Source organism: Paraphaeosphaeria sporulosa, assembly GCF_001642045.1.
Source record: "Paraphaeosphaeria sporulosa strain AP3s5-JAC2a unplaced genomic scaffold CC84scaffold_4, whole genome shotgun sequence".
NCBI classification, from domain to species: Eukaryota; Fungi; Ascomycota; class Dothideomycetes; order Pleosporales; family Didymosphaeriaceae; genus Paraphaeosphaeria; species Paraphaeosphaeria sporulosa.
In genome coordinates, this window is record NW_017253363.1 from 1,047,016 (window position 1) to 1,069,618 (window position 22,603).

Consider the following 22,603-nt stretch of genomic DNA (forward strand, 5'->3'; position numbering starts at 1 on the left):
AGCTAGCCCACTTGACCACGCTATACACCGTTCCGCAGCATACCGAGGCCAGTCTCTGTTGCATAGATTGGTATGAATGGTCTGATCAAGAAAACAATGTGCAGACGACCGCAGGCTGTTTGTGACATCTTAATTCTGGAGTGATGAGATCACGGTCTATCTCTATCCGAAGCCTATGATGACTTGCTTCGCAACATCTGGGCCCAGGACCGCAACGACCTCAGCCGTGATGCCTTTGAAAGACCTGTCGCGGATATCACCACCTTCCCAAGCCATGAGATCCTGCAGACGTCAGGCACAGCACGACCAGAATCATTCTAGAAACTCACCTCTGCTACGAATATCTGATTCCGGCCTGAGATACGTTGCTCTCCCAGCGGATGCTGCTTGATCTCGTCTTCGGTCATCACACCGGGTATTTTCAAGTCGAACAGTGAGACGCCATCGCTCACCGCGTCACTGGCTTCCTTTGCGGTGGGATACGGGAAATCGGAACAAGGGTCAGGCTCTGTCTCGTTCTGCGAGGGCTCTACAGCATCATCACCGGTGCCTTGGACTGCTTCCTTCAGCCGTCGCTCTCTCGACAGAGAGACATAACGTTTCTTGTCGAGAAGTGCGCGGAGTTCGCCCTCCAAAGGATCCCAGGTCAGAGATTCTGGATCCAACACATATTGAGGCCGATATTCGCCCTTGTATCTCATCTTGACGCATGAATGAATGTAGTAACCCATATAGTAGTACTGGTATCCACCTTCTAAAGCTAGCGTTGCCTCGCGAAGAGCGCTCAGCTTACCGAAGCTCCACTTTTCAAAGTCTGAATGGTAGAGGAAGTAGACACCGCTGACGCAGTGGGGCAGCAGGTCTAAGACGCCCATTGCAACGAGACGGCCGTCAAGTCGATAGCATTGGTGGTACGACCCAAGCTGCTGCATCTTTCCGTTCACTTGTGCCGTTCGTCGCTGCAACGGTGATTCGCAGAGGAAGCGCTTGAAGCCGCTTTGTGATATCTCCGAGGGCTTCTCGTGGTGCACGTGCTGCTGGTAGTTTGAAAAGAGTTCATACTTCTCCTTTGTGAACTTGTCTTCTTCGAGTGTCACCTCGAAGCGATGTGCAGGTTCCGGCGGCCGCTTGATGTTGCCATACTCACTCTCGTGTACCGCGCCAGGTAGGTCGAAGCCGTTACGTTGCTTGGCCTTGTCCCTGGCCATTGATGAGAACATGACCATCTCATGTACTGGTGGACTCACGCTTTCGATTTAGGGTATAGCTTGGCGGCCTCTTTCGAGTACTCGTCTCCAAGCACGAACCTGTTCCAGCGGTTGATGACTTGTCGATGGTCTCTGGTGGGTGCAAAAGATGCCACGGGCAGTCTGAAGAAAGTCAGACGCGAAGGGCAGGGAAGACTGCAAACCGACCGTATAGTATAGTGAGGGCAGCAGTGACGCAGTACGTCCGGCTTGTAGAAGACAGTCCCGGATCTGTGGATCGTTCAGCAAAAGCAAAGCTTGACGGCGGGATGTTGTGCAGGCGTTGCTGGGCTTACCGTCTCCAACCGCGATCCACCAGTCCTTGATAGACGTCGACGGTCAAGGATTTGGAGGAGAAGTAGTAGCTTGCTCCTGATTATGTAATAACAGTCAGTAATTACATGGTATGATTTTTGCCGCCTTCCGACTTGACCCGCGGGCGAACAGGCTAGCATGGAGATGGAAGAAGTGACGTCTCGCGAAGGGGATTGACAGCGTATCCAGCAGCTACACGATGGATGGGTAGCGGTCGGCAGATGGCGCGCTTGGCGACCGCTTTGCTTCGGACCGGGATAGCCTGATGTACGGCTGGCTTGAGTCTTTGGTGGGGTGGTGCGGGTGCTGCACGTGGGTGGGAACATTCATCGTGGACTGACACGGAATGAATGCGAAGGTGTCGCTGGGCTTCGCAGCCAAATGCTCCGCACCAATGCCATGTGTCCGACATTGGGCACTGCGGCGGACAGCCCACGGCAGCGGCCGGGAAATGTTGACTTACGAGAATTCGGGGTGCGGTGGCCCGTGGAGGCATCTTTGCAGTATCCGCAGGACTCAGCGCTGTAGCCTAGCGGTGGAACATAAATCAGCACCGTGTCGAGCAGTGCCAGCGGCGAAGCATGGAGCGTCCAGGAAGCCAGCCAGGGCACGGCAGAGGGGCACGAGCCTCGGACGAGCCCGGTGGTTGGAGCAGAACGTACCGAAGGGCGTCACAAGGGACTGCATGAGGGCAGCATAAGCGTGGGAGCGGGCGCGGCGGTGGGGGCAGCTCGGGCGGTTGGCGGTGGAGGGATTGCAGACGGTCGACGCGCGCTGGAGCCGTTGCGCGAGGCAGGCCGGGCGGCACCGCGAGTGTCGTGTGCTACGCGGCGTCTGGCGGCGGAGGTGATGGCGCTCGACTCGTCTCGTCCCGCCGTGACAGAGGTGAATGACTGGCGCGGGGAGGAGGTGCGCGGCGACGAGGCCCAACGCCGACGACGTTGGAGATGCAGCCCTGGGCGTCGTTTTCGTGCCGCGGATGCCACGCAGCTCCAGCGATCCGATCAGCGTCTTCACGAGGCCGCAGATGCGCCTGCTACTGGGCGCCCGCGAAGGTTCAAATACCCATGGCCAGCAGGGCCCACGTCATGGCAGGCGCTGCCCGCCGCGACAGTGCCTCGCGTGCCCCGCGCCGACTGCACGCTGCAGCGCGCAGAGCTTCTAGCGCTCCAGAGCAAGAGGGCTCGCCCGTATCCCTCTTTGTCTCTCTCCGTGTAGAAGCCCCTGTCGGCCGTCCGCTTGGCGGCAGCGGACCAGTCGGGCGGGCGTGCTGTGACGAGCGGTGATGGGCTACCGCGCGCCCTAGTCTCCCACATTTTTTTACTACGGACCCTGACCGAATCACCTAAAACACATACACAATCCACGATGCTCGCCCTCTTCTCCCTGCGCAGGTCTCTCCAGCATCCTCAGCCCCGTCCCCCGCGGGACTGAGCGCAGCCTTGTTCCCTCCGTTGACTCACCCTTCACCACGCACACGGCGCCCAGCTACAGCCACTGCCTTCCTGCCCGCCCTCTTGCTGTGCCGTGCTGTGCTGTGCTGTGCTCGCTCACGCCCCATTCACTGCGGGGCCCCGTCTCTCCTTTGCACGTCGCTGCTGCCTCGCCTAGTGGTGCTGCCCTGAGCTCGCGGCCGGCCACCTGCGTCGCTCGTTAGGTTTCTTGAGGTACCTCGGCCAATATGGCGACCGCCCAGCAGCTCTCCATGCAGTCACGCACCGGCCGCACGAATCAGCGTGAGTCTCTCTCTTGTCGCATCTTCCCTCGCCGAATGGCCGGCGGAGATTTGGCACCACCTCCAAATTCGAAATCCTGACCGACCTCCAGGGTACGGCTCCCAAGGCGAGCGGCTCGTCGCCGGCATTGTTCCGCTTTCTTCCGACAAATACTACGTGCTTCTCATCCAGTCCACCCGGCGCGGCGGCTGGGTTCTCCCCAAGGGCGGCTGGGAGACAGACGAAGCCACCGCCCAGGATGCCGCCAAACGCGAAGCCTGGGAGGAGGCCGGCATCATCGTCAAAGTGAACTACGACCTGGGTCTTATCGCCGAGCGGCGGAGACCCGACCAGCTCACCGCTCAGGCCCCCAAGGCCTCATATCATTTCTTCGAAGCGACCGTCGAGAGGCAAGAGGCCCAGTGGCCAGAGATGCACAAGCGCTCGCGACAGTGGTTTACCTACCAGCAGGCCCGACAGGCCTTGGCGGACAGGCCCGAGTTGCTTGACGCGCTCGATCGATGTACGATGCACCGGTAGGAGAAGGAGTCGGTGCTCGATGTTAGTACCACGGGTGGTTTCCTCAACCGCACGGAGATGCATCCATTTCGTTGGGCGGCCGATTTTTCTATTCATGTAATGCATGCGACACAGGTTCACTAAAAGTCAGAGGTCATAGACAAGGGATGGGTTTTGATTTGCACAATGGGCGTCGGAGGCTGTGCTCGACTATTAGAGGGCAGGCATGTGTGTAGGTTTTCAGCATACCGAAGTCGAGACATCAACTCGCAGAATGAAGGCTAGCCGATGCCATTGATCGCATAACCTCTTCAGTGCACTGATTCCAATTCGCAGTGAAATGCATGGCTGCCCAACTCAACAGAACGTGTACGAGCGGTAGGTCAACAGTACAGGCACTTTGTGCCAGATCCGAGGAGTGCCTCAATACATGCGACTTCAGACGCCTCGCGCGACTCTCCGAACATCTGCTCGGTACTATGTACAATGACGGACCTTCACCCTATGACTAAGTTCGAACATGATCAACTACAGACGAGCAATATCTTTGCATGGCTGCCAAGTGTCCAGCTCCTGTGGGGACAAGTCACACGCTCCGTCAACTCGACATCGGCTTTCCTATTTGAGCGCCCATCGGTAAGGTCGAGAGCTTCTCGGTGCCACCGCATATCCAGGGTGCATTTGTTCTTCTGCATCACCTGTTAGCCCTCCTCGAGCTCACCGGAAAGCTTCTCGGACTCCTAGGCCGACGAACGGACACCCACGAACAGTCATCATCTGCCCAATCGACCCTTTACACGTATGTCCTTCAATTCTACACATAAGCCACACTTTCGGCTCGGCTTTGAACCGCGATTGCAACGTCCTCCCGCCACCCGGTTCAAACAATGGCATTGCACGGACTACGAACTACTCGCCGTATTTCCACCGACACATGAATTTAAACTGACCTGTGCTCTCACATATGACCGGCCTCCTACTCTGGTCTAAAGTACGAACTCGGAATGGCTTCCTAGCGCGAAGTGCTCTCCGAGCAGTGTGATTTCCACCATATTTGCAAAGCCAACTCAGTAAGGACTATGGCCGTGTAATGCCATAGCGTTATCCAAGTATCGTGCATTTTAGAAGAATTTTCACTTGAAGTTACATCAAAGTCTCCCATTTGGGCTCATCCAGATCCAGATCCAAATCTAGCTAGCGCTAATGCTCACACGTGACAGCGCGTTCTCCTGGGTTCCAGCTGGAATCCTCATGCCTGATCAACTAAGCAACAAACACTCAGCATACTGCATTGAGTCCATTCGAGGCAACGCGTAACGTGGTGTATTGGGAGAGCAATGACGTAACGCTCACGTACAGCAAGCCTTGTGCCGCCAGTCCACTGTTGTTCTCCGCTTAATATATCATGGTCATGGTTTACATGCGACGGGAGTTTTCTCCATACAGCATCCTCTGGTAACCCGCTAACTTATAGATCCATAATGGTGCTCCTCTTTAATACTTTTCGTCTGACACGTTCGTCTGCTCCCTCGCTGCAGCGCATCTGCCTGACGTTAGCCACTCGTCACGCAAGACGCATGTATATATCAACGCCCACAAACCCCTCACCAAAGAAAGCTATACTCGCAAACATACGAATAACACACAATCCAGCTCATACTCAACTCAAACGCTCATATTTCAGCATGTCCAACAATGCTGATCTGCAGCTTGGACAGGTCTTCAATGTCAAGGACAAGGTCGCCCTTGTGACTGGCGGCGGATCTGGCATTGGCCTGATGATCACGCAGGCACTGGCTGTGAACGGTGCTAAAGTGTATATTGTCGGCAGGACTGAAGAGAAGCTGGAGAAGGTCGCAGAGGTGCATGGCAAAGACATTGCTGGCGAAATCATTCCGCTTCAGGGCGATGCTGCGAGCAAGGAAGGCGTACGGTAAGTTTGTGCGAGTAATGCCAGTGTATAGTGTGCTGACTTGTGTAGAAAATTTGTCAGGGAGGTTGAGTCGCGCGAAAAGTACCTCGACATCCTCGTCAACAATGCCGGAATTGCACCCGGCAAGACTGAGACAAAGCACGACACTCCTGAAGCGATGCGCGAGCACCTTCTAGACCCCACATCAGTCGACGAGTGGACTTCAGTATACACCACCCACGTCGTCGGACCTTTCATGATGACTACTGCATTCCTACCCTACTTGCAGATAGTGTCTGCGGGCGTGTATATATACACGCCCACCTCCATAGAATCAATTTTATGCGCGTTACTCACACAATCAACTCTTCTGAGCACCAGCATGGCTACAGCGGTACCGTCATCAACATCACCAGCATCTCAGGGCTCGTCAAGATCTCACAAGACCACTACAGCTACAACGCCAGCAAGACAGCACAGATCCATCTGAACCGGATGCTGTCGTCTGAGATTGCGCAGATGGGTTTCAAGATTTGTGTGAACAGCATCGCACCTGATGTGTTTCCCAGTGAGATGACTACCGGAGAGAGCAGAAATGACAACCAGAAAAGCGAGATACCAAAGGAGCACAAGGAGGGATTGCCGTCAGGCCGCCCGGAAACGATCGCGATATGGCTGCTGCAGTGCTCTTCTGTGCCAGCTGCCAGTACCTCAACGGACAGGTAATAATCGTTTCGAAACTACGCAATTGACAGCTGACATGCTTCTTGCAGACAATCCCTGTCGATGGCGACTACCTGATCCAGGCTGGACAGTAGACGTAGACTGATTTCAAGAGCAACTCTGCGTTGCTATTTTCCGAAGAAGTTTGATTCACATGTGTCACAAAGGCACGACTTTACTATAGCGACGGCTCGTATGAACGAGCTAAAGAGCGTATATGACGATTTACGAGCAATGAACACGGCATACTGCCTCACATAATACCAGTCCCTACAATATCGTTTCGTCGTGTTATCGTTTCACCACATCAACCGGGATACTTCAATAGCGTCGAACAATGCAACGTTCGCTTACATCTCCAGCCGCAGTTCTACATGTGCGAACCAAACTAGTGATCTGCATGGACAATCGCAGTCACCCTCATTACCGACAAGCTCATTGAATGCATCTTCTGTAAATTCAATCCCATACTCACACTCCCCGATCCGCTCGTTCCAGAAAATCTGTCGAATGCCTGGAATCCCTGCTGCGATCTTGTCAAAAACGCTCGTGTCAACTAGGTCCCACCCTGCAGCAAAATCCACATCGCGGAGCCGAGTGGCAACTCGGCGCAACGATGCGTGCCGCGCCGCACGCACGTGGTGCATGTCAATTGAACGGCGCGCGCGAGGCGGTAAGAATGATCAATTGTACGATGAGGCACCGCGTGCTCGTGGTCGACGTGGGTGACTACCACCATATACCGGTACCGATTGTATGGATAGGCTGGGGATCTAGATGTCGCAACGTCGTCTCCACATGGATACCCGGAAGACGACATGTTTATTTGGGGAGTGGTGGGAGGAAACCTAGCGCTAGTTTACCTCGCCATTTCCTATTCTGACAATTAAAGGGGCGCGCTTAGACTTTATACGAGCGTGCTAACGGCGCCATCCCTGTTCGAGCGACACCATTTCTCCAAAATTTGAACACTGCACCGCAGCTCCCCGCCCACCGCAGCTCGAATGGGGCGCCACCCGGCACCGAAGGCTGAAATACAGCTTCGCTAGCGGAAGCTAGATGGCTGCTGGGGCTGGTGCAGCTGCTAGCCCCGCGCTTGAGTGTCGTTGTTGGCGCGACTCCAGGGGAACCTCTGGTAGGGGGCGGGGGTGTGGCTCTCGTCAATAGAACTAGCACGACAGTGGGTGGGACTGCTGGGGGTTAAAGAGGAGCTTGACCAGTGCGGAGGAAGGCTTTTCTCTGCTTCGAAGACTTGTCGTTGTTGTCCATCATCTTCAGACTATTCACTCGCTTTACGTCCTCAGTCTACGAACATCTTCATCGTATTAATACTACTATACTTTATAATCATAATGCGCGCCTTCGCCCTCGCTCTGCTCTCGCTGGCCACTGTCGCCGTGGCCCAGAACTGCGGCCCCAAATACAGCAACGCCGTCTGCGCTGCCGGAAAATGCTGTACGTCTTCTCCCTATCACTCCCACCTCGCCTACCAAAAAACTGACCTCTCCAGGTAGCCAATACGGCTGGTGCGACACAGGCGCCGCCTACTGCGACCCCAAGACCTGCCTGAAGGCCTTCTCAGGCAAAGGCTCCTCCTGCGCCACCGGCACCACCACCACCCTCAAGACCTCCGCTAAGGCCTCCTCCACCTCTGCCCCCTACGCCTCCAAAATCCCCGTCATCGACGTTTGCGGCCACGCTCAGGGTGGCGTATCCTGTCCTGGCGCCGGACTCGGCGGGTACTTCTACCGCTGCTGCTCGTCGGCTGGCCACTGCGGGCCCAAGAACGATATCCAGGACCAGAATCTGTACTGTGGAACGGGATGCCAGGCCGGGTTTGGAAAGTGCGATTCTGAGAACAAGCCTGCGAAGCCGACGGGTGTGCCGGGTGTTTCGGGCGAGGGTGAGACCTGTGGGCCGATCGTGAACAAGAAGTGTGGCAGTGGGCTGTGCTGCTCTGGTAGCAACTTCTGCGGAAAGGGAACGGATTTCTGTGGCGCGGCGAACTGGTGCCAAAAGAGCTGGGGACAGTGCTCGTAGGGGGTGTATGGTGCAGGCGGCTGGATCTGTTGAGAAGTAGTGCCCGTTGGGTGGGTCTGAGGAGAGAGATTGGCTCCGTAGCTCGTTCTTGTAGATATTTTACGCCCTGGTCTCAGTGGAAAAACGTCAAATCAGACCACATTGCACAACGCCAAAAATGTGTTTTCATGGGGTTGAAGAATGGTGGGCAATTGCTATAGGTGATACCGTGGATCGTTTGGGTATTCGATAGGCGCGGCGGTTAGCATGAAGGGTAGGGGCTGCTTGAGTTCCATGGTTGCAAGCCCCTAGCGCACGACAATACTTTGACGACTTCATACTTAATGGCCACGGGTCATCTCTTATACTGCTGCACCTCAATATCAACGGCAATGGATTTTTGGGAGAAATTGGTGATGCTCATACCGCCGCAAGTCTTCATCGGCTTCTTCTTCACAATTCTGCGACTACCTCTCCTGATCATCCAGCTACCTATCCCGGTCGTCCGCCTATTACATCAATCTTACAGCTACCCGTGATATACTTTGGCCCCCCAGACCTCATCAAACTAACGTACCTCGAGCGCCCGACACACTCTCTCCGGATCCCCATCCTCGTCCTCCAACTCTGCGCTTTCCTAAGATGTTGGAACTGTCCAGTGCAGATCGAGAAGACCGCACTACGGTCGCTTCTGCCGACATCGTTGGTCGCAAGCTACCTCTCCATGCTGTCCGACTGGTGCGGCAAAGTGTGCTATATTAGATGGTTGATTATGTTCCATACAACGTGCGATTTACCGTATCTCCTAGACAATATGCGGTTGAAAAAGCACAAGGGACGTTTCGTCGACGATGTAAGTCAGGGTCCCATGCAATCCGGGGGATATAATCAAGTCTACTGAATACAATGTACAGGAAGCGAGATGGGATATGAGTGGTTACGGCACTGAACCCGAACCCAGGGAAAGAAGCGGAGAGCCTTCATGAAGCACAATAGCTGCACGTTCGGCACATCACCACGTGGTGTGGAACTTCAAAGACGTGTTCTGGCTGCGATTTGTTCATTTGAACGTGCCCTATTACGATATAGTACTGAGACATCGTCAGCCTACTTATCGCCCGCGCCCTGGGGTAACCCACTATGCTCGGACTTGTATGCTAACGCTGAGATGCGAACCTCCTTTATAGGCGAACAGGGATCACCGAAGGAGTCCACATTCTCCACATCGACATTCCACTGCATTACCTTGCAGCCTTCATCCGCATTCTTCGACATCACCTTGTTTTCAACCTGCTGCGCTTCGGTTTCGTTTCCATCCTTCCGACAGCGAGGATGTTTTGAGCCCATTCTTGCCGCGAAGTACGCAATGTTGCCTGGTGGTTTTGCTTGTTCTCTTATAAGCAGAGCAGGTTCTGCATCGTGTGCTTATACAAGGAGAGATTTTTGTGCGACGGTTGGTTGTAAACTACTGCGTCTTCACCCCGGATTATGCGCGGTAGATGCTGGCCGTGGAGGCCATGATAGGTCGCTATAAAGATGTCTAATTCCCTTCCTCGAGCTGACTCTGTGGCGGTATGGTGGTCCTTAGCAGCTTTTGGGCGTTGAGACGTGAGCGGGCAGGCTCAATAGTGGGTCCTGCCTACAGTACCTTTATAAGCAGTGGCAGGTTGTTGACTCTGCGACATTCCCTTTTCCGGCTCATTTGCACATGATGCCGACAAAATGACTATCACAAACTCATTGGTTCGGCGAGAAGACAATATGGAGGTGTCGAGCTGAACGGGCGCAATAGACACAGAGACCGCGGTCCATCTTTACACGTCGATCTTACGACATAGACGTAGGCATAGACTCGTGCTTCTATACCCCCAATCAATATCATCTAACGTGGCGCATTTATAAGATTTTGGGCTTTTCTTACTCGATTCTTGGCCTGAATGGTGAATACGGCAGCCAGGCTCGCTATGATACCCGCCGTCACAAGCGTCAACGCCACGGCCAAGAAAGTTCTGTTTCGCAACATGCTACAACGTCGAGAGGCCTTTTTTCTTGGCTGAGAAACATCTTCGTAAGTCGGTGGAAGAGGCTCGTGCTCTGCTAAGTACGCAGGAGGAGGATCGCGCGCAACCGCGCTTTCACGAGATGGACGAGGCGCTGCTGGCTGCTGGTTGGCAACACGTGTGAGTAGATATACCCCTAGCTCTGCGGATCTCACGACAAGCACTCACTGGCAGCACAGAAAGCTCCATTCTGTCAAAAAGTTTGGGCCGTGGTTCGGAGCGCTAGAGTCAAGACGTTTCCCAGGTGTTGTGTAATTCTGCCAGGTGGGCAAATGTCAAGATACGAAGGCGAAATAGCAATTTTGCCACAGCAGCCACATGGCTATACTTATTATATGCGTCCAAGATAGCGACTTGTGGCCCGAGATAGGTGATTGGCTCATATACCCTGTTTATGATTGCCGAGGCTCCGTAAAAGGCAGGTCGTGATGGTGGCTTAAGCCACCACAAGGGGTCACGTGAAAGTAGGTCTTCTACCATTCTCGCAAGCAGTCTTGGATCTTGTTTTCTAGCACCCTTTCAGGACGGAATATCCATTTACTTTGAAGACCAATATCAATCATGACTTTCACACCCCACCTCATTTCTACATGCCTGAGTCATGCCCCGGTATTCTGATGGCAAATTAGATCATTCATAAACACCTTATCAGGTCAGCTCTATACAGAGTACATCTAGCAGTATGGATCTTTCCAGATGCTGCGCGGAGGTGCCCGTCCCCTCAATGCGGAGCAACCTTTCTACGCAAGTTCAAGCCCTCGAATACATGCAGCGATCTGTCTTACAATGGGAGCTTACTACAATCAGTGGGAAGTTGTCTCCAATTATCTCACGTTCACCGTGGGTTAAATAATCGCCTTAGTTGTATTCTTTATTCTGCAATTTGATTGAATTCCATAGCTGAGATTATGCCTTTCACGTTTGACAAACCGGCCAGGTCACTAACATTAAATCGCCAATAGGGTATAGCTCTAGTATCGTGGGGGTAGGCGTATGTGATCTCAAACCAGATAGGCATCTTCGCACACGCAGACGAATTCGTCGGACATGTGTATTTACAATTGGCTCGCGCAAGGCCTCAACTTGTGCCCTGTCGCGTAACGAACCTCTTTGGAGAGGCACTTGCATCATGCGAGCGGTACGCTGTTGCACTTGAAGCCTAAAAGCATGTCACAACACCCCTGAAAAATCATCTCACTTTCGCGGATATGGTTGGTGAATAGGATTGCGAGCCATCCAAAGGCTTCTTTGCAGGGACCTCGAGCTTGTTGCCCCTGCCAAGGCATCTTTTATGTTCATCCACCACACTGATACCTATTCTTTGCACAAGGCGCTTGAACTGCCGTGTTTCATCTGCTCGCTCGCTTGGAAGTGGAAAGGATATCCGCCGACTTGGTCGGGAGACACGTCGCATGGGATTGTGGCAAAAATCCTCTCATCAGACTTCAATAAGCTTCAAGAATTCTACTTTTCGAATGGGCTCAGATCGGAGAAGGTTATTCTTGTGCCATGGAAAGGTGATTCGCCCAAGCAGCTGTAGCTTTAACTGACAGTGATCAAACACTCGTAGATATGGCCGATTGCTAGCTTCCGCCCGTTCTTTCGCGCAGTACTCGATCTACATCGACTCTAAATTTCCTCCTTAGCAAATACCGCGAATATCGTGATAGAAATGCTGGCTGCTGGCTGCTGGCTTCAGAGTTCTCCCACGGCATTGTGTTCTTCCAGACTCATCGATATAGATTAATCATGGGATACTATCTGCGTGCTTGATACTGCAGGAATCGACGAAAGAGTATCTTATGCTTGTCTGTCTCATTGCGGGGGCCAGGAGCAACCTTTTTCGTTGAACAATGAGACCAAATCAATCCTATATGATGGTATACTTCTGTCGTACTTACCGAAGACGTCTTAGGATGCAGGTTTTATGGTTCGCTTGCTCGGAATGCGACATCTATGGATCGACTTACTGTAACTATACTGTCACTTGAAAATTCCAACTTATACTCACCTTTGCTAGATATATCATGCAAGACAGCAAAGTTGACTGGTCCTTCGAATCCGGCCGCATGAACGACATATACAGCCAAGCAGCCTGCACAATTGCAGCATCAGCTGCTGAGCACAGCGATCGGTCTTTTTTTTTTTCCTCGAAAGAGTAATCAAGTTACTACAGCCGCGGCATGCAGAAGCATCTTGGTCTCCAGACCCTAATGCACGGATTTCGAAAGCATGCTTGCTGGCTCATACTGGTGCGATACTTCAGAAATTAGCCATCGAGCGCGCGCCATTGAATTGGAAAGCGTGGGTATGTTAGAAGCGACATCTATCCACCCGAATCATGCACTTCAGTCCCACACAACCGTTTTGGCGATGTCACCGAGACATCGCAAGTGAGAATTATCCCAGCGGTCTGCCAGCATGGGTACTTCCAAGTTGGTCAGTAACACATCGAAACTAAAGCGGGATCTTCATAAGCTTAGACTCAGGAGGCCGGGACATCTTCGCAGGACTTTGGAGCTTGTAGTAAAGTCACGATCTCAGATATACAATCCCCATCTGTCGAAGGACTCTACTTTTCCTGGGCGACATTCCGGATACACTACAGTTAGTGCGCGATCACCAATGAATAGGACACTCTGGTAGCGATTTAGGGTGTAGTGAAACAGACCGGTCATGCACTTGGCGATCGGCTTGTCGCTGGGATATGGTACAACCGTCTCTTGGAAGAATTGTGTTAGGTCAAGATGCGCTATGAGGACGACCAGGCCATTCATGAGCCTGCCTCTTTACAGATCCGGAGCAAGCTCATCTGCGCTCCCATTTCACCTCATCCCGACCAAAATTCGAACTACGGCATGGAATACCATAGGACGGATACTCTCGACAATACTGTGGCTGAAACGTCCGCAGGCTCACGCTCACTGCACGTGTTCATAGACCATCCTGGTATGACGGATACACGCCGTTTTCATATACTATCATACAAAGATGCGCACATAGTAAGAACCATGAGAGCGAGGATGACAGCCATTTCGGTCCAAACGATGGTGCAGAAGGGCTTGTGCTTGTCCCGAAACATGGATGCGAAGATGTCATGGAGAGAAGTGGGCCTGTTTACAGCTCCAGGTGTCTACGCTGTCGCCAAAGTCCTGAAAGAGTGCGAAACAGTAAGACGTAGGTCGTAGCAGTCGTCTAGATGACAAGTCAATGATACCGCAGTTTTTGAGAGCTTTGTAGAACCGAGGTTTCTGTGGTCTTTCGGCTTTGTACTCATCGCAAAGGAACAAGATTAAGCTTCTCTTCGACTATGGGCCTCGTTTTGCCAGTTTGGTTATCCTATCTTCTCCAGCAATTTAGATACGTGCATCAATTTATCTGGTATAAGGCTGAATTTACATTCGCTTGCAATGGCTCACTTGAGTTGAGCATGCAAGATATTCACAAAGAGAACGGCGCACGTTGCTGCAGGTACACAATCGCATCACCAGACGTGAATATGAGAACACTCTGTCTGTAAAAAAGAATATCCCCCGGACGGAATTTCAAGGTTTTCAGAGACACATCCGAAGGACCCGGGTTATGATTATGAACAAGCTTTACCGAGGGCAGAACGAGTTTCGAGAACCAAAGTGCCAGCGAGAAACTTCCTCAACGAAGCGATACAACACTCCATGCCCTGATATGACGTCCCCGTTGATGACTTGTTCAATTTGAAAGAGAGATATTGAGAAGGCGCTGTGTCCAAGCGGGCTTTCGGGTGATTGCTCTGAGAGTGAATTCAGAGAGAGCGGAGGAATCGCGTGGTTGTGGTGATAAAGGAGTAAGGTGTCAGTGGTGTACAAGATCAAATGGCGCGGTAGACCGAAGCAGAGGAAGACAGAGGGGCAAGGGTGCGAGGGGTTTATGATACTCTTCAGGAAGCACAGCACCTACAAGCGTGCTTATTTGTCCATATCGATAGAACTTACGTCGATGTTTATTACTCAGTCAAGTCAAGCTTTCTCGATCAAGGCCAAACCGACTGATCAACCTGTCCCCTTTGACTGCACTGAGAGCTATCAGTCGGTAGTCCGGTGCTATAACCTCATACGCCGACAAATGCACTCAATCCCTCTATCGTACAAAACCTTGGCCACGTCACGAAACCTCCTCAACCATCCGTCCGCCCCACGGTTTCGCTATCGGCTTCTCCACTGCGCCGCTGAAAAGACTGCCCGCAGGCGCCTCCAGCCACTCCTCCGGGATTGCCAGCGTCGTCCCCTGAACCGTCTGTCGATAGCGCACGAAGAGTGGATTCGCTTTCTCGGGCTTCTTGTCGTCTTCTTCCTGGCCTTCTTCCGCGTTCTCTGCGAGCATGGATTTGCGGCCGCGCTTGGGGGGCTGCTTTTTGAGGAGGCGGTTGATGGTGTCGGCCTTGGATCACAATAAGCATGCATGTTTGAGGTGAGGGGTCTGCGGGGGAATCTTACCTTCTCCTCCTCGTTGCGCTTCTCGCTGAGGTTCTTGCGGCGCCGCGCCATTTCCGCTCTCCGCGAAGTGATTTCCTCGGCGGTGAGATGCTTCTTCTTTTGCGCCTCGTTGGACAGCGCCATGAGCGATTCATCGGCGCCCTGCACGACCATGGCCTGCTGGCGGCGCGTCATCTTGCTCAGATCGGGCGTCTGGTCGCGGCTCATGTCTTCGTCGCTGTCCATGTCTTCATCGTCGTTGGGGACGGCGATCTCATCGTCTTCCTCACCTTCGGCATCATCGTCTTCGCCCTCGGCGTCCTCGTCTTCTCCTTCTAGTTCTGAATCGAGCTCGGACAGCTCTTCGTCATCGTCGTCCAGAGCAATCTCTTTCGCTTCTACGGAGTCTTGGGCGACTTTCTGCTTGACGGGTGCGCTCTTGTTGCTCGGTACGACAATTCGAGGGGCTGGGGTGACTTCGGCGTCGTCGTCCTCCTCGCCCTCGGCGTCCATGTCGTCGTCCTCTTCGCCTTCGGCGTCGTCGTCTTCGGGCTCGTCTACATCCATGGCATCCACCTCCTCGGCGTCGTCGTCGTCGTCTTCTTCGTCTTCGTCTTCGTCTTCCTCGTCATCGCTGTCGAGCTCACGGATAACCCTACTGTTCCGCGAGGCGCGCTTTCCCGCGACGATGTTACGGGAGTTGACAGCGGTGGAGGTCCTGCCGCCAGTAGCCTCGCGCAGTCTGCCTGGAGATGCTTTGACTGTGAGATTCAGGGAGTGGCGCGAGTCTTCCGGGGACGTTCGCTGGATGACGGCAGCAGGCGGGGCCTTGTTGGTGGTGTTGCGCCGCGGGCGCGAGGAGGAGGCTGTGGGGGGAGGAGCACTGGTCGCAGTCAGAGGGGCGCGGGACCGGAGGCGAGGCATGGCGTCGGCGTGGTGGTGTTGGACTGAGGCAGAGGCAGAGGCAGAGGCAGAGGCAGGCAGACGGATGAAAGGGCGCAGGATCAACAGACACCCGCCGGCGCGTCTCTAGGGCACAGGCAGGCAGGGATTACGGGCGGCACGGCGGGCATGTGTGGTGAGGTGGGCGGAGGGCGTCTGGCGGCGGAGGGATTGCCTGCGCGCGTATCCAAGTTCACGTTGGGTTTGGCGAGCGTCTGCCTTCCCACGTCGCACCGCCGCTAGGAAGGGAAGCTGCAGTCGAGGCGTGCAAGCCACTCACCTGGTCGCGTTTGTGTGAGCGCCGGAGTCCTTCCAATGGCCAGCGCCCTCGGACTCGTCGTGGTCGGTGCTGGGCCGCCGTGCGCGCTTGGCGGGGCGATCGGCCATGCTGGTCATATAGGTAGCGATGCGGTGATGGATAGCTGCGATAGAAGACGAGATGCTGGGCCAAGCGGAGCGCGCAAGCTGGTTCGCCGACGCAGCGTTGGAGATGCGGTGTTGCGCGCCCGAACAGGCAAGGCGCGCTTTCCCCAGACCTCGGCTCCAGCCCGTCGTGCCTTCCGCCGTCGCCTCTGCTTTGCTTCTGACATCTCTGTACAGTACACACGCTTGCTTTGCACATTCAGCGTGTCGCAACATGTCGGGCAAACCGGGCATACCATCGTGGCAGCGCGTGCAGGCTCCAGCCTCTACGCCTGCAGAAGGAGACGCGCAGCCGGCATCGGAACAGCAACCGGAGAGCACCCCAGCGGCTCCATCACGCGCAGAGGAAGCAGATGGAGACGCCACACAGGACACTGCCACCGGCGACGCGTCATTACTAGACCAGGCATCCAAGTTCCTCGACGACCCCGCCATTCGCGATGCGCCGCGCGAGAAGAAAATCGAATTCCTGCAGTCAAAGGGCGTGAAGGCGGGAGACATTGACGAGCTGCTGTCGAGGGACACCCCACGAGATGTAGCGGAAGACCTCGCGCAAGCTGGTGAACGGGCGTGGTCGTCGAAAGCAGCATCGACAGCCCCCCGAGTGCCCGCACCTCAGTCAGAACCACGCGACATCCCACCCATCGTCACGTACCCCGAATTTCTCGCACAGCCTACGGAAAAGCCACCGCTCGTAACCACGAAACGTCTTTTCAACACTGCATACATGGCTGGAGGCCTTGTTGCAACAGTATACGGATTGTCCAAGTACATAATAGGCCCCATGACCCAGAATCTTACCGAGTCACGGCACGACTTTGCGAGCCACGCACAGGAACATCTCGACAAACTGAACGAGCGCCTACGAGACTCTGCGTCAATAGATCCGGCAACTAAACAAAAACCAAGTGCCTCCGATGCGGCCGACGACATATCCGAGACCGACTCCGATCCCACAGAGCTGTACCACCGCGACTTTGGCACGCAAACGACACCCACCCTCTCACGCAGAGATTCAAAATCCTCCGACGCGACTGAAGACGAAAGCGTGGTCAAAGCTCACGAAAACCGCCTTAAGATTATCACATCGCATCTCCGCGAACTTCAGTCCACTCGATCCAACGACACAGCTTCTTCGGATTCGCTGAAGACCCAGTTGTCAGATCTTCAGACGTACCTAAGCGACATGAGCTACCAGAACCAATACTACTCCAGTTCGGGCGGCTTCTATGGCGGCACGTATGGGCTGCCCAAGACGGGCGATGGGAAAGACGACCAGATGGAGGTGCTCAAAAACGACATACGCGCAGTAAAGGGTGTCTTTTTGAGCGCAAGGAACTTCCCAGCCGGCGGTAGAAATCCAGCTCCACTCGGGAGGGCGGGCGGCTAGTATATAATTACAACAAGAATCACACCACCTACCATCTCCACCTATTCGGATGTTGTTGCCGTGCTGTTTGTTGTTCAGCGTGCCAAGGCCGGTCTTCATTCGCGCGGCAGGACCTCATCGCAGCACGTCGCAACAGAGCTGGCGCCAGCACTGGTACCGGCTTTCATATCCGCGCTGCCAGTGCCTCTGGTTGAACTGCGATTCATCCCGTTGTAACTGCCCAGAGAGGAAGACAATCATAGAAGTATCGAAGACGGCGGATGATTGCCCACCAATGGCAATAGCCCTGTGAATTGAGCACGCCACGAAGGAATGGCCATTGGTACGGCATAATCATCCTGCTTGGGTTCGCATGTAGAGAAGAACTTGCACGCTCGCCCGGCAATGCCTTGTCATGACCTATCTTACCGTGATCGCCCAGGCAGGCAAGCAAATCATCAAACATCGAAGGCTGAGGCATAATGTCCCCTCCCATGGATTCTGACTTGAAACTCATCCGATTCAAAGCGTTTAGGAAGAGTGAGCTGGCAGTGTCGCGTGAACGCGGGTCGAGCCGCGGGTGGGCTCGTAGGGCTGAAGTCTGACAGGGGTCTCGCCCCACTCTACGTCATCCTGGCAGCACATCAGTCAATGTCCATTCTGGCCTTGCCATCAAACCCTACCCAAGCAGCGTAGGAGTACGTCGTCCCATTGGAATTCACCATGGAGGGTTTCGCGAGCAAGTTGCCTTTTGGGCACTCGCGCTCGAAATCGCCGTCGCAATCTGGAGAGCAAGATGGCTCGCTCACGACGCTGCTCACCGCAGATCAATGCGCCGACCTTACGTTCCTGATCGCCACCATCACAATGACGATGCGGAAATCGCTACTCGACACGTTTGCCCCCGAAGAAACGCCTGTAGAGGCGAAGACTGCAATGTCGGAAGAAGCAGCGCTGGCTGCTGCGCCTACAGACCTCGAGAACGCGGATATCGAGACGGAAGACAAGCGGAGGAAGAAGCAGGAGCAGGTTAAGAAGGACAGGGAAAAAAGACAGGAAGAAGCCAAGAAGGAGCTCGCGAAGCCAGAGGTGCAGGATCTTAAGAAGGAGATGCTGAAGAATTTTGATGAATGGCGCGGCAGGGTGGTGGGGAGGGTGGGCGAGGTGGTGAACTCGCGGAAGGAGGCGCAGCAGCAGAGCAGTCAAGTCAAGGAGGGGGATGTGGAGAAGAAGGTCAAGAGGAGCGACACCGGGATGAAAAGTCTCGGCGGCATCGACGATGAAGGCGAGGACGAGGACGCGGTGTTCAAGGAGCTGTATCCGGCCGTGGATACAGCGCTGATGCAGCTGGATCTGGAGAAGAGGAAGCTGGTGCTGCATTCTTTTGTGCTGATATTGCTCAGCCTGGAGACATACTCGGCGCACTCACGCGTGCTACTGCTCTACCTTACCTCCTCGCTGCAGCTCAAGCTCTCGGTCATGAAGAACGACGAGGAGACCGTCGCGCGCGGCCTTCTCGAAGCTGCATCAAAGCAGCTCAACGCCGATGCCGAGACTAAGAAAGCCGCAGAGTCCTCAAGCACAGCGCGGAAATGGAAGGTCGGCCTTGCAGGCGTCGCCGGCGCAGCCCTAATTGGAGTCACGGGCGGTCTCGCCGCACCACTTCTAGCTGCAGGTATAGGCAGCGTGATGGGCGGACTGGGTCTCGGAGCTACAGCCGCAGCAGGATACCTAGGCACCCTCGCCTCGTCCTCCGTCCTCGTCGGCGGTCTCTTCGGTGCCTACGGTGCCAAAATGACCAGCAAAGCCATGGACGAGTACGCGCGCGAAGTCGAGGACTTCGGCTTCATTCCTATCCACAACTTTCACCGCCCGCGCAAAATCGAGAAGGAGTACCGCCGTCTGCGCGTCGCAATCGCCATCTCCGGCTGGCTCACTAGCAAAGAAGAAGTCGTCGTGCCCTGGCGCTACGTCGAGCAGTCCATCGAAGGCTTTGCGCTGCGCTGGGAACTCGAGTCGCTCCTCAAGCTCGGCAACTCGATGGACAGCTTTGTCAAGAGCGCCGCCTGGTCCTACGCCAAAGGCCAGATCATCAAGCGTACCGTCTTCGGCGCGCTAGCTGCCGGTCTCTGGCCTCTCAGTCTCCTGAAGCTATCGTCCCTCCTCGACAACCCCTTCTCCGTCGCCAAATACCGCGCTGACCGCGCAGGTGAAGTCCTCGCGGACGCCCTCATCAACAAAGTCCAAGGCGAGCGCCCCGTAACTCTCATCGGCTACTCCCTCGGCGCGCGCCTCATCTTCTCGTGCCTCCAAACCCTCGCGAAGCGCAAAGTCTTCGGGCTGATCGAGAACGTGGTCCTGCTCGGCTCGCCCTGCCCGTCCGACGCAGAGGATTGGCGCGCGCTCCGCAGCGTGGTTGCTGGCCGCGTCGTCAACGTTTTCTCGACAAACGACTATATCCTCGCGTTCTTGTACCGCACGTCGAGCATCCAGCTCGGTGTCGCAGGGTTGCAGCCAGTGCTTGGCATCCACGGCGTGCAGAATGTGGATGTCTCTGAGATGGTTGGGGGGCATCTCGAGTACCGCTATCTCACGGGCAGTATTCTCAAGAAGATCGGCTTTGAGGACATTGACGTTGCGGAAGTCCAGCGCGAAGAAGACGAGTTGAAAGCTGTGGCCGCGGCGGAGAAGAAGGCGGCTAAGGAGAAGGAGGGTAAGGTTACGGATGAGGATGAGGAGAAGGCGCAATTAGAGAGAGATATCGAGAAGAAGAACGAGGCGAGCACGATGGACTGGATGATGGAGAAGATGAATGTAGGCTCGCTGTGGGGCAGCGGGCGGAAGGAGAAGACGGAGGCGGAGAAGATGGTGGAGTTGGAGAAGCGGGCGAAGGAGAAGGGGGAGGAGGGCGAGGGTGGTGCCAAAGCGGCGGCTTGATACATGCATTTCCAGCGTCTGCAGTTTGAGCGCATATACATGATTGTGGTGAATTCTAAGACTACGCATCAGCACTAATATACACAAGGATCATTTTATTCCCATCTGTTTATTTGTCTAGTGTCTGTCTTCCAGCTGTGTGCGCGTGTAGTGGTTGCGATTGCGAACGGCTCGAATTGGAATTTGAGTGGTTGTAATCAGTAGAATAGCAAAGTCGTGGAGGAGATTCGCAGGAGGGTAGACAGGGAGGAATAGCAACGGCAACACTGACCGACCAGTAGTGGCAATGCCAATTGCACACGTCCATACCGTGTTTCTAGCTAATTCTAAGACACAGCCTCGCAACCACCAGCGACCGAGACCTCTTCAGTTACCAATACAGTCGCAGGTGTAAAGCCAATGTCGCGCTCTATCATCTTGTCCCCTTAGTAGTCTCGCGTCTCCGAGCACAAAAGTGCGTCCGCCGCGTGCCTATCGAACTTTCCGCACATGGCCTCTTCACACGGCGCCAGTGGAGACGTTGAGGCGGCTGCGAGGGCGCGTGCACGTGGGGTGTTGGGTGAGCGGGCTAGCGCTAGGTCTAGCTGCAGCTACGTGGGATACTTTTGGTCATGCTTAAGATTAAAGTTATTGGAGTGTACAGCTGTTCGGCCAGGCGAAGAGGATGGATCGCTGCATGGGGTGTTGACGTGCAGTGCGGAGACGAGGACGGGGAAGGGGAAGGGGAAAATTGGGTGTGGTGATGTAAGGAGTGGGATGAGTTTCTGCGTGGCGTGCAGGGCTAATCGCGTCGGACGCGAGGGCTGTGGAGAGAATGAAATCGAGTGAAACACCGATAGGATGGTTTGGGTTGGGATGAGTGTTGAGCGCGTGGAGCGTACTAAGAACATAGGTCCTAGTGATGCACCAACCCGCCGCGTGAGGCGATGCCGAGTGCACATGTATGAGGAATACTATAGGTACTCAGGGTCTCACGATGGCCCTAAAATTTTGAAGAGTCTCAGGCTCTGATGATGCCCCTGTTGATTTGGACATCTCTTGAACGCATCCTAAGAGGAATCAAGCCTGTTGCCATATTAGCAGTTGCAGAGTCATGGTTGGTCACTTGTGGTAGCGGTTTTAGGCAAGTGTGGTGCGATCCATTGATGGGAAGATGGCGCAGTTTTCCTGTCCAGGACCTGCTGTGCAAGTACATTGTGCGTGTATGATGGTAAGATAGCCTGGGAGGACTCAAGATCTCGTCGTAGGCTTCATATTGTAGGAGCCGAGGAGCATCGCTTCTTATACGTATAGTTTCTTGAGGGGCCTCGACGCCTAATATTGAGGTAGCTGGTGCATGGTGGCGACCCAAAAGGACGGTATCGCAGGATTCACCTACTCTGGCCCCAACACAACCACATCTCTCAAATGGGCCGTCGTCTCGTGTGGCAGTGATCGGCATTATACACCAGGTAGCGATTCACTAACAGAGGAGCAAGTTTTGAGAGGAGCCAATTTGGTCCAGGAGAGTGACTGGATCTCCAAATTGGTCGTTACAGCATTTCGTACCATGGTATGGTGGTGCAGTCGAGCTTTTTCCACGCACAATTCTGTTTTCCGCCTACACATAAAAGCGTTGCTTCCCGCTGTTTATTGTCAGCCCAGCTCGTCCTCAACTCTGACATTACCGATAACGACACTGTTTAGCAAGTCCTTTTCAGTATTAGCATTTGGCCCAGCGAAGCTTGCAGCATTTCCACCACGATTCCACACATCACAAGCCTTTTGGACAACCCGGCCTCAGCTACCTGTTCTCGTTTCAAAATCGCCGCCATCTAGACTTCGACCAGCCTATCTCTCCTCCCCTCAGCCCGCTCTTCCACCACCATGTCTGGCTCTCAGAGCCAGACTTCCCACACCACGACCAGCTTTTCTACCATGGAAGAGCATAACCCCAAGAACCCGAATCCCCTCACCCTCGGAGTCTACACC

The 22,603-nt window shown here is 54.4% G+C and overlaps 7 protein-coding genes across 7 annotated transcripts; 4 read left to right on the forward strand and 3 right to left on the reverse strand.

The window, feature by feature from the left end:
• Window positions 1-162: 162 nt before the first annotated feature.
• CC84DRAFT_1186050 (arginine-tRNA-protein transferase 1) lies at window positions 163-2,249 on the reverse strand (the record flags this gene model as incomplete). Its single annotated transcript, XM_018180835.1, has 6 exons — window positions 163-282; window positions 330-1,200; window positions 1,248-1,370; window positions 1,416-1,478; window positions 1,544-1,619; window positions 2,225-2,249. 6 exons carry the CDS (start codon window positions 2,247-2,249, stop codon window positions 163-165), a joined length of 1,278 nt encoding a protein of 425 aa, XP_018037298.1.
• Window positions 2,250-2,893: 644 nt separating this feature from the next.
• On the forward strand, window positions 2,894-4,100 carry CC84DRAFT_1163218 (uncharacterized protein). Its single transcript, XM_018178205.1, has 2 exons — window positions 2,894-3,298; window positions 3,390-4,100. The coding sequence occupies exons 1-2, from the start codon at window positions 3,244-3,246 to the stop codon at window positions 3,815-3,817; spliced, it is 483 nt and encodes a 160-aa protein (XP_018037299.1). The 5' UTR covers window positions 2,894-3,243; the 3' UTR covers window positions 3,818-4,100.
• A 26-nt stretch (window positions 4,101-4,126) lies between these two features.
• On the reverse strand, window positions 4,127-4,776 carry CC84DRAFT_631060 (uncharacterized protein). The gene is made up of 2 exons (XM_018186947.1): window positions 4,535-4,776; window positions 4,127-4,485 (listed from the first exon to the last, which is right to left on the reverse strand). Exons 1-2 carry the CDS (start codon window positions 4,688-4,690, stop codon window positions 4,321-4,323), a joined length of 321 nt encoding a protein of 106 aa, XP_018037300.1. The 5' UTR covers window positions 4,691-4,776; the 3' UTR covers window positions 4,127-4,320.
• Window positions 4,777-5,481: 705 nt separating this feature from the next.
• On the forward strand, window positions 5,482-6,526 carry CC84DRAFT_1186052 (short chain dehydrogenase/reductase; the record flags this gene model as incomplete). Its single annotated transcript, XM_018180836.1, has 5 exons — window positions 5,482-5,729; window positions 5,778-6,000; window positions 6,090-6,352; window positions 6,409-6,430; window positions 6,482-6,526. The coding sequence occupies 5 exons, from the start codon at window positions 5,482-5,484 to the stop codon at window positions 6,524-6,526; spliced, it is 801 nt and encodes a 266-aa protein (XP_018037301.1).
• A 1,257-nt stretch (window positions 6,527-7,783) lies between these two features.
• On the forward strand, window positions 7,784-8,471 carry CC84DRAFT_1215957 (uncharacterized protein; the record flags this gene model as incomplete). Its single annotated transcript, XM_018182757.1, has 2 exons — window positions 7,784-7,886; window positions 7,942-8,471. The coding sequence occupies 2 exons, from the start codon at window positions 7,784-7,786 to the stop codon at window positions 8,469-8,471; spliced, it is 633 nt and encodes a 210-aa protein (XP_018037302.1).
• A 6,009-nt stretch (window positions 8,472-14,480) lies between these two features.
• On the reverse strand, window positions 14,481-16,349 carry CC84DRAFT_1163221 (uncharacterized protein). The gene is made up of 3 exons (XM_018178206.1): window positions 16,184-16,349; window positions 14,983-15,844; window positions 14,481-14,926 (listed from the first exon to the last, which is right to left on the reverse strand). Exons 1-3 carry the CDS (start codon window positions 16,288-16,290, stop codon window positions 14,651-14,653), a joined length of 1,245 nt encoding a protein of 414 aa, XP_018037303.1. The 5' UTR covers window positions 16,291-16,349; the 3' UTR covers window positions 14,481-14,650.
• A 140-nt stretch (window positions 16,350-16,489) lies between these two features.
• CC84DRAFT_1143134 (DUF726-domain-containing protein) lies at window positions 16,490-20,632 on the forward strand (the record flags this gene model as incomplete). Its single annotated transcript, XM_018176396.1, has 3 exons — window positions 16,490-16,930; window positions 17,012-17,644; window positions 18,425-20,632. The coding sequence occupies exons 1-3, from the start codon at window positions 16,541-16,543 to the stop codon at window positions 20,630-20,632; spliced, it is 3,231 nt and encodes a 1,076-aa protein (XP_018037304.1). The 5' UTR covers window positions 16,490-16,540.
• Between the last annotated feature and the right edge of the window lie 1,971 nt (window positions 20,633-22,603).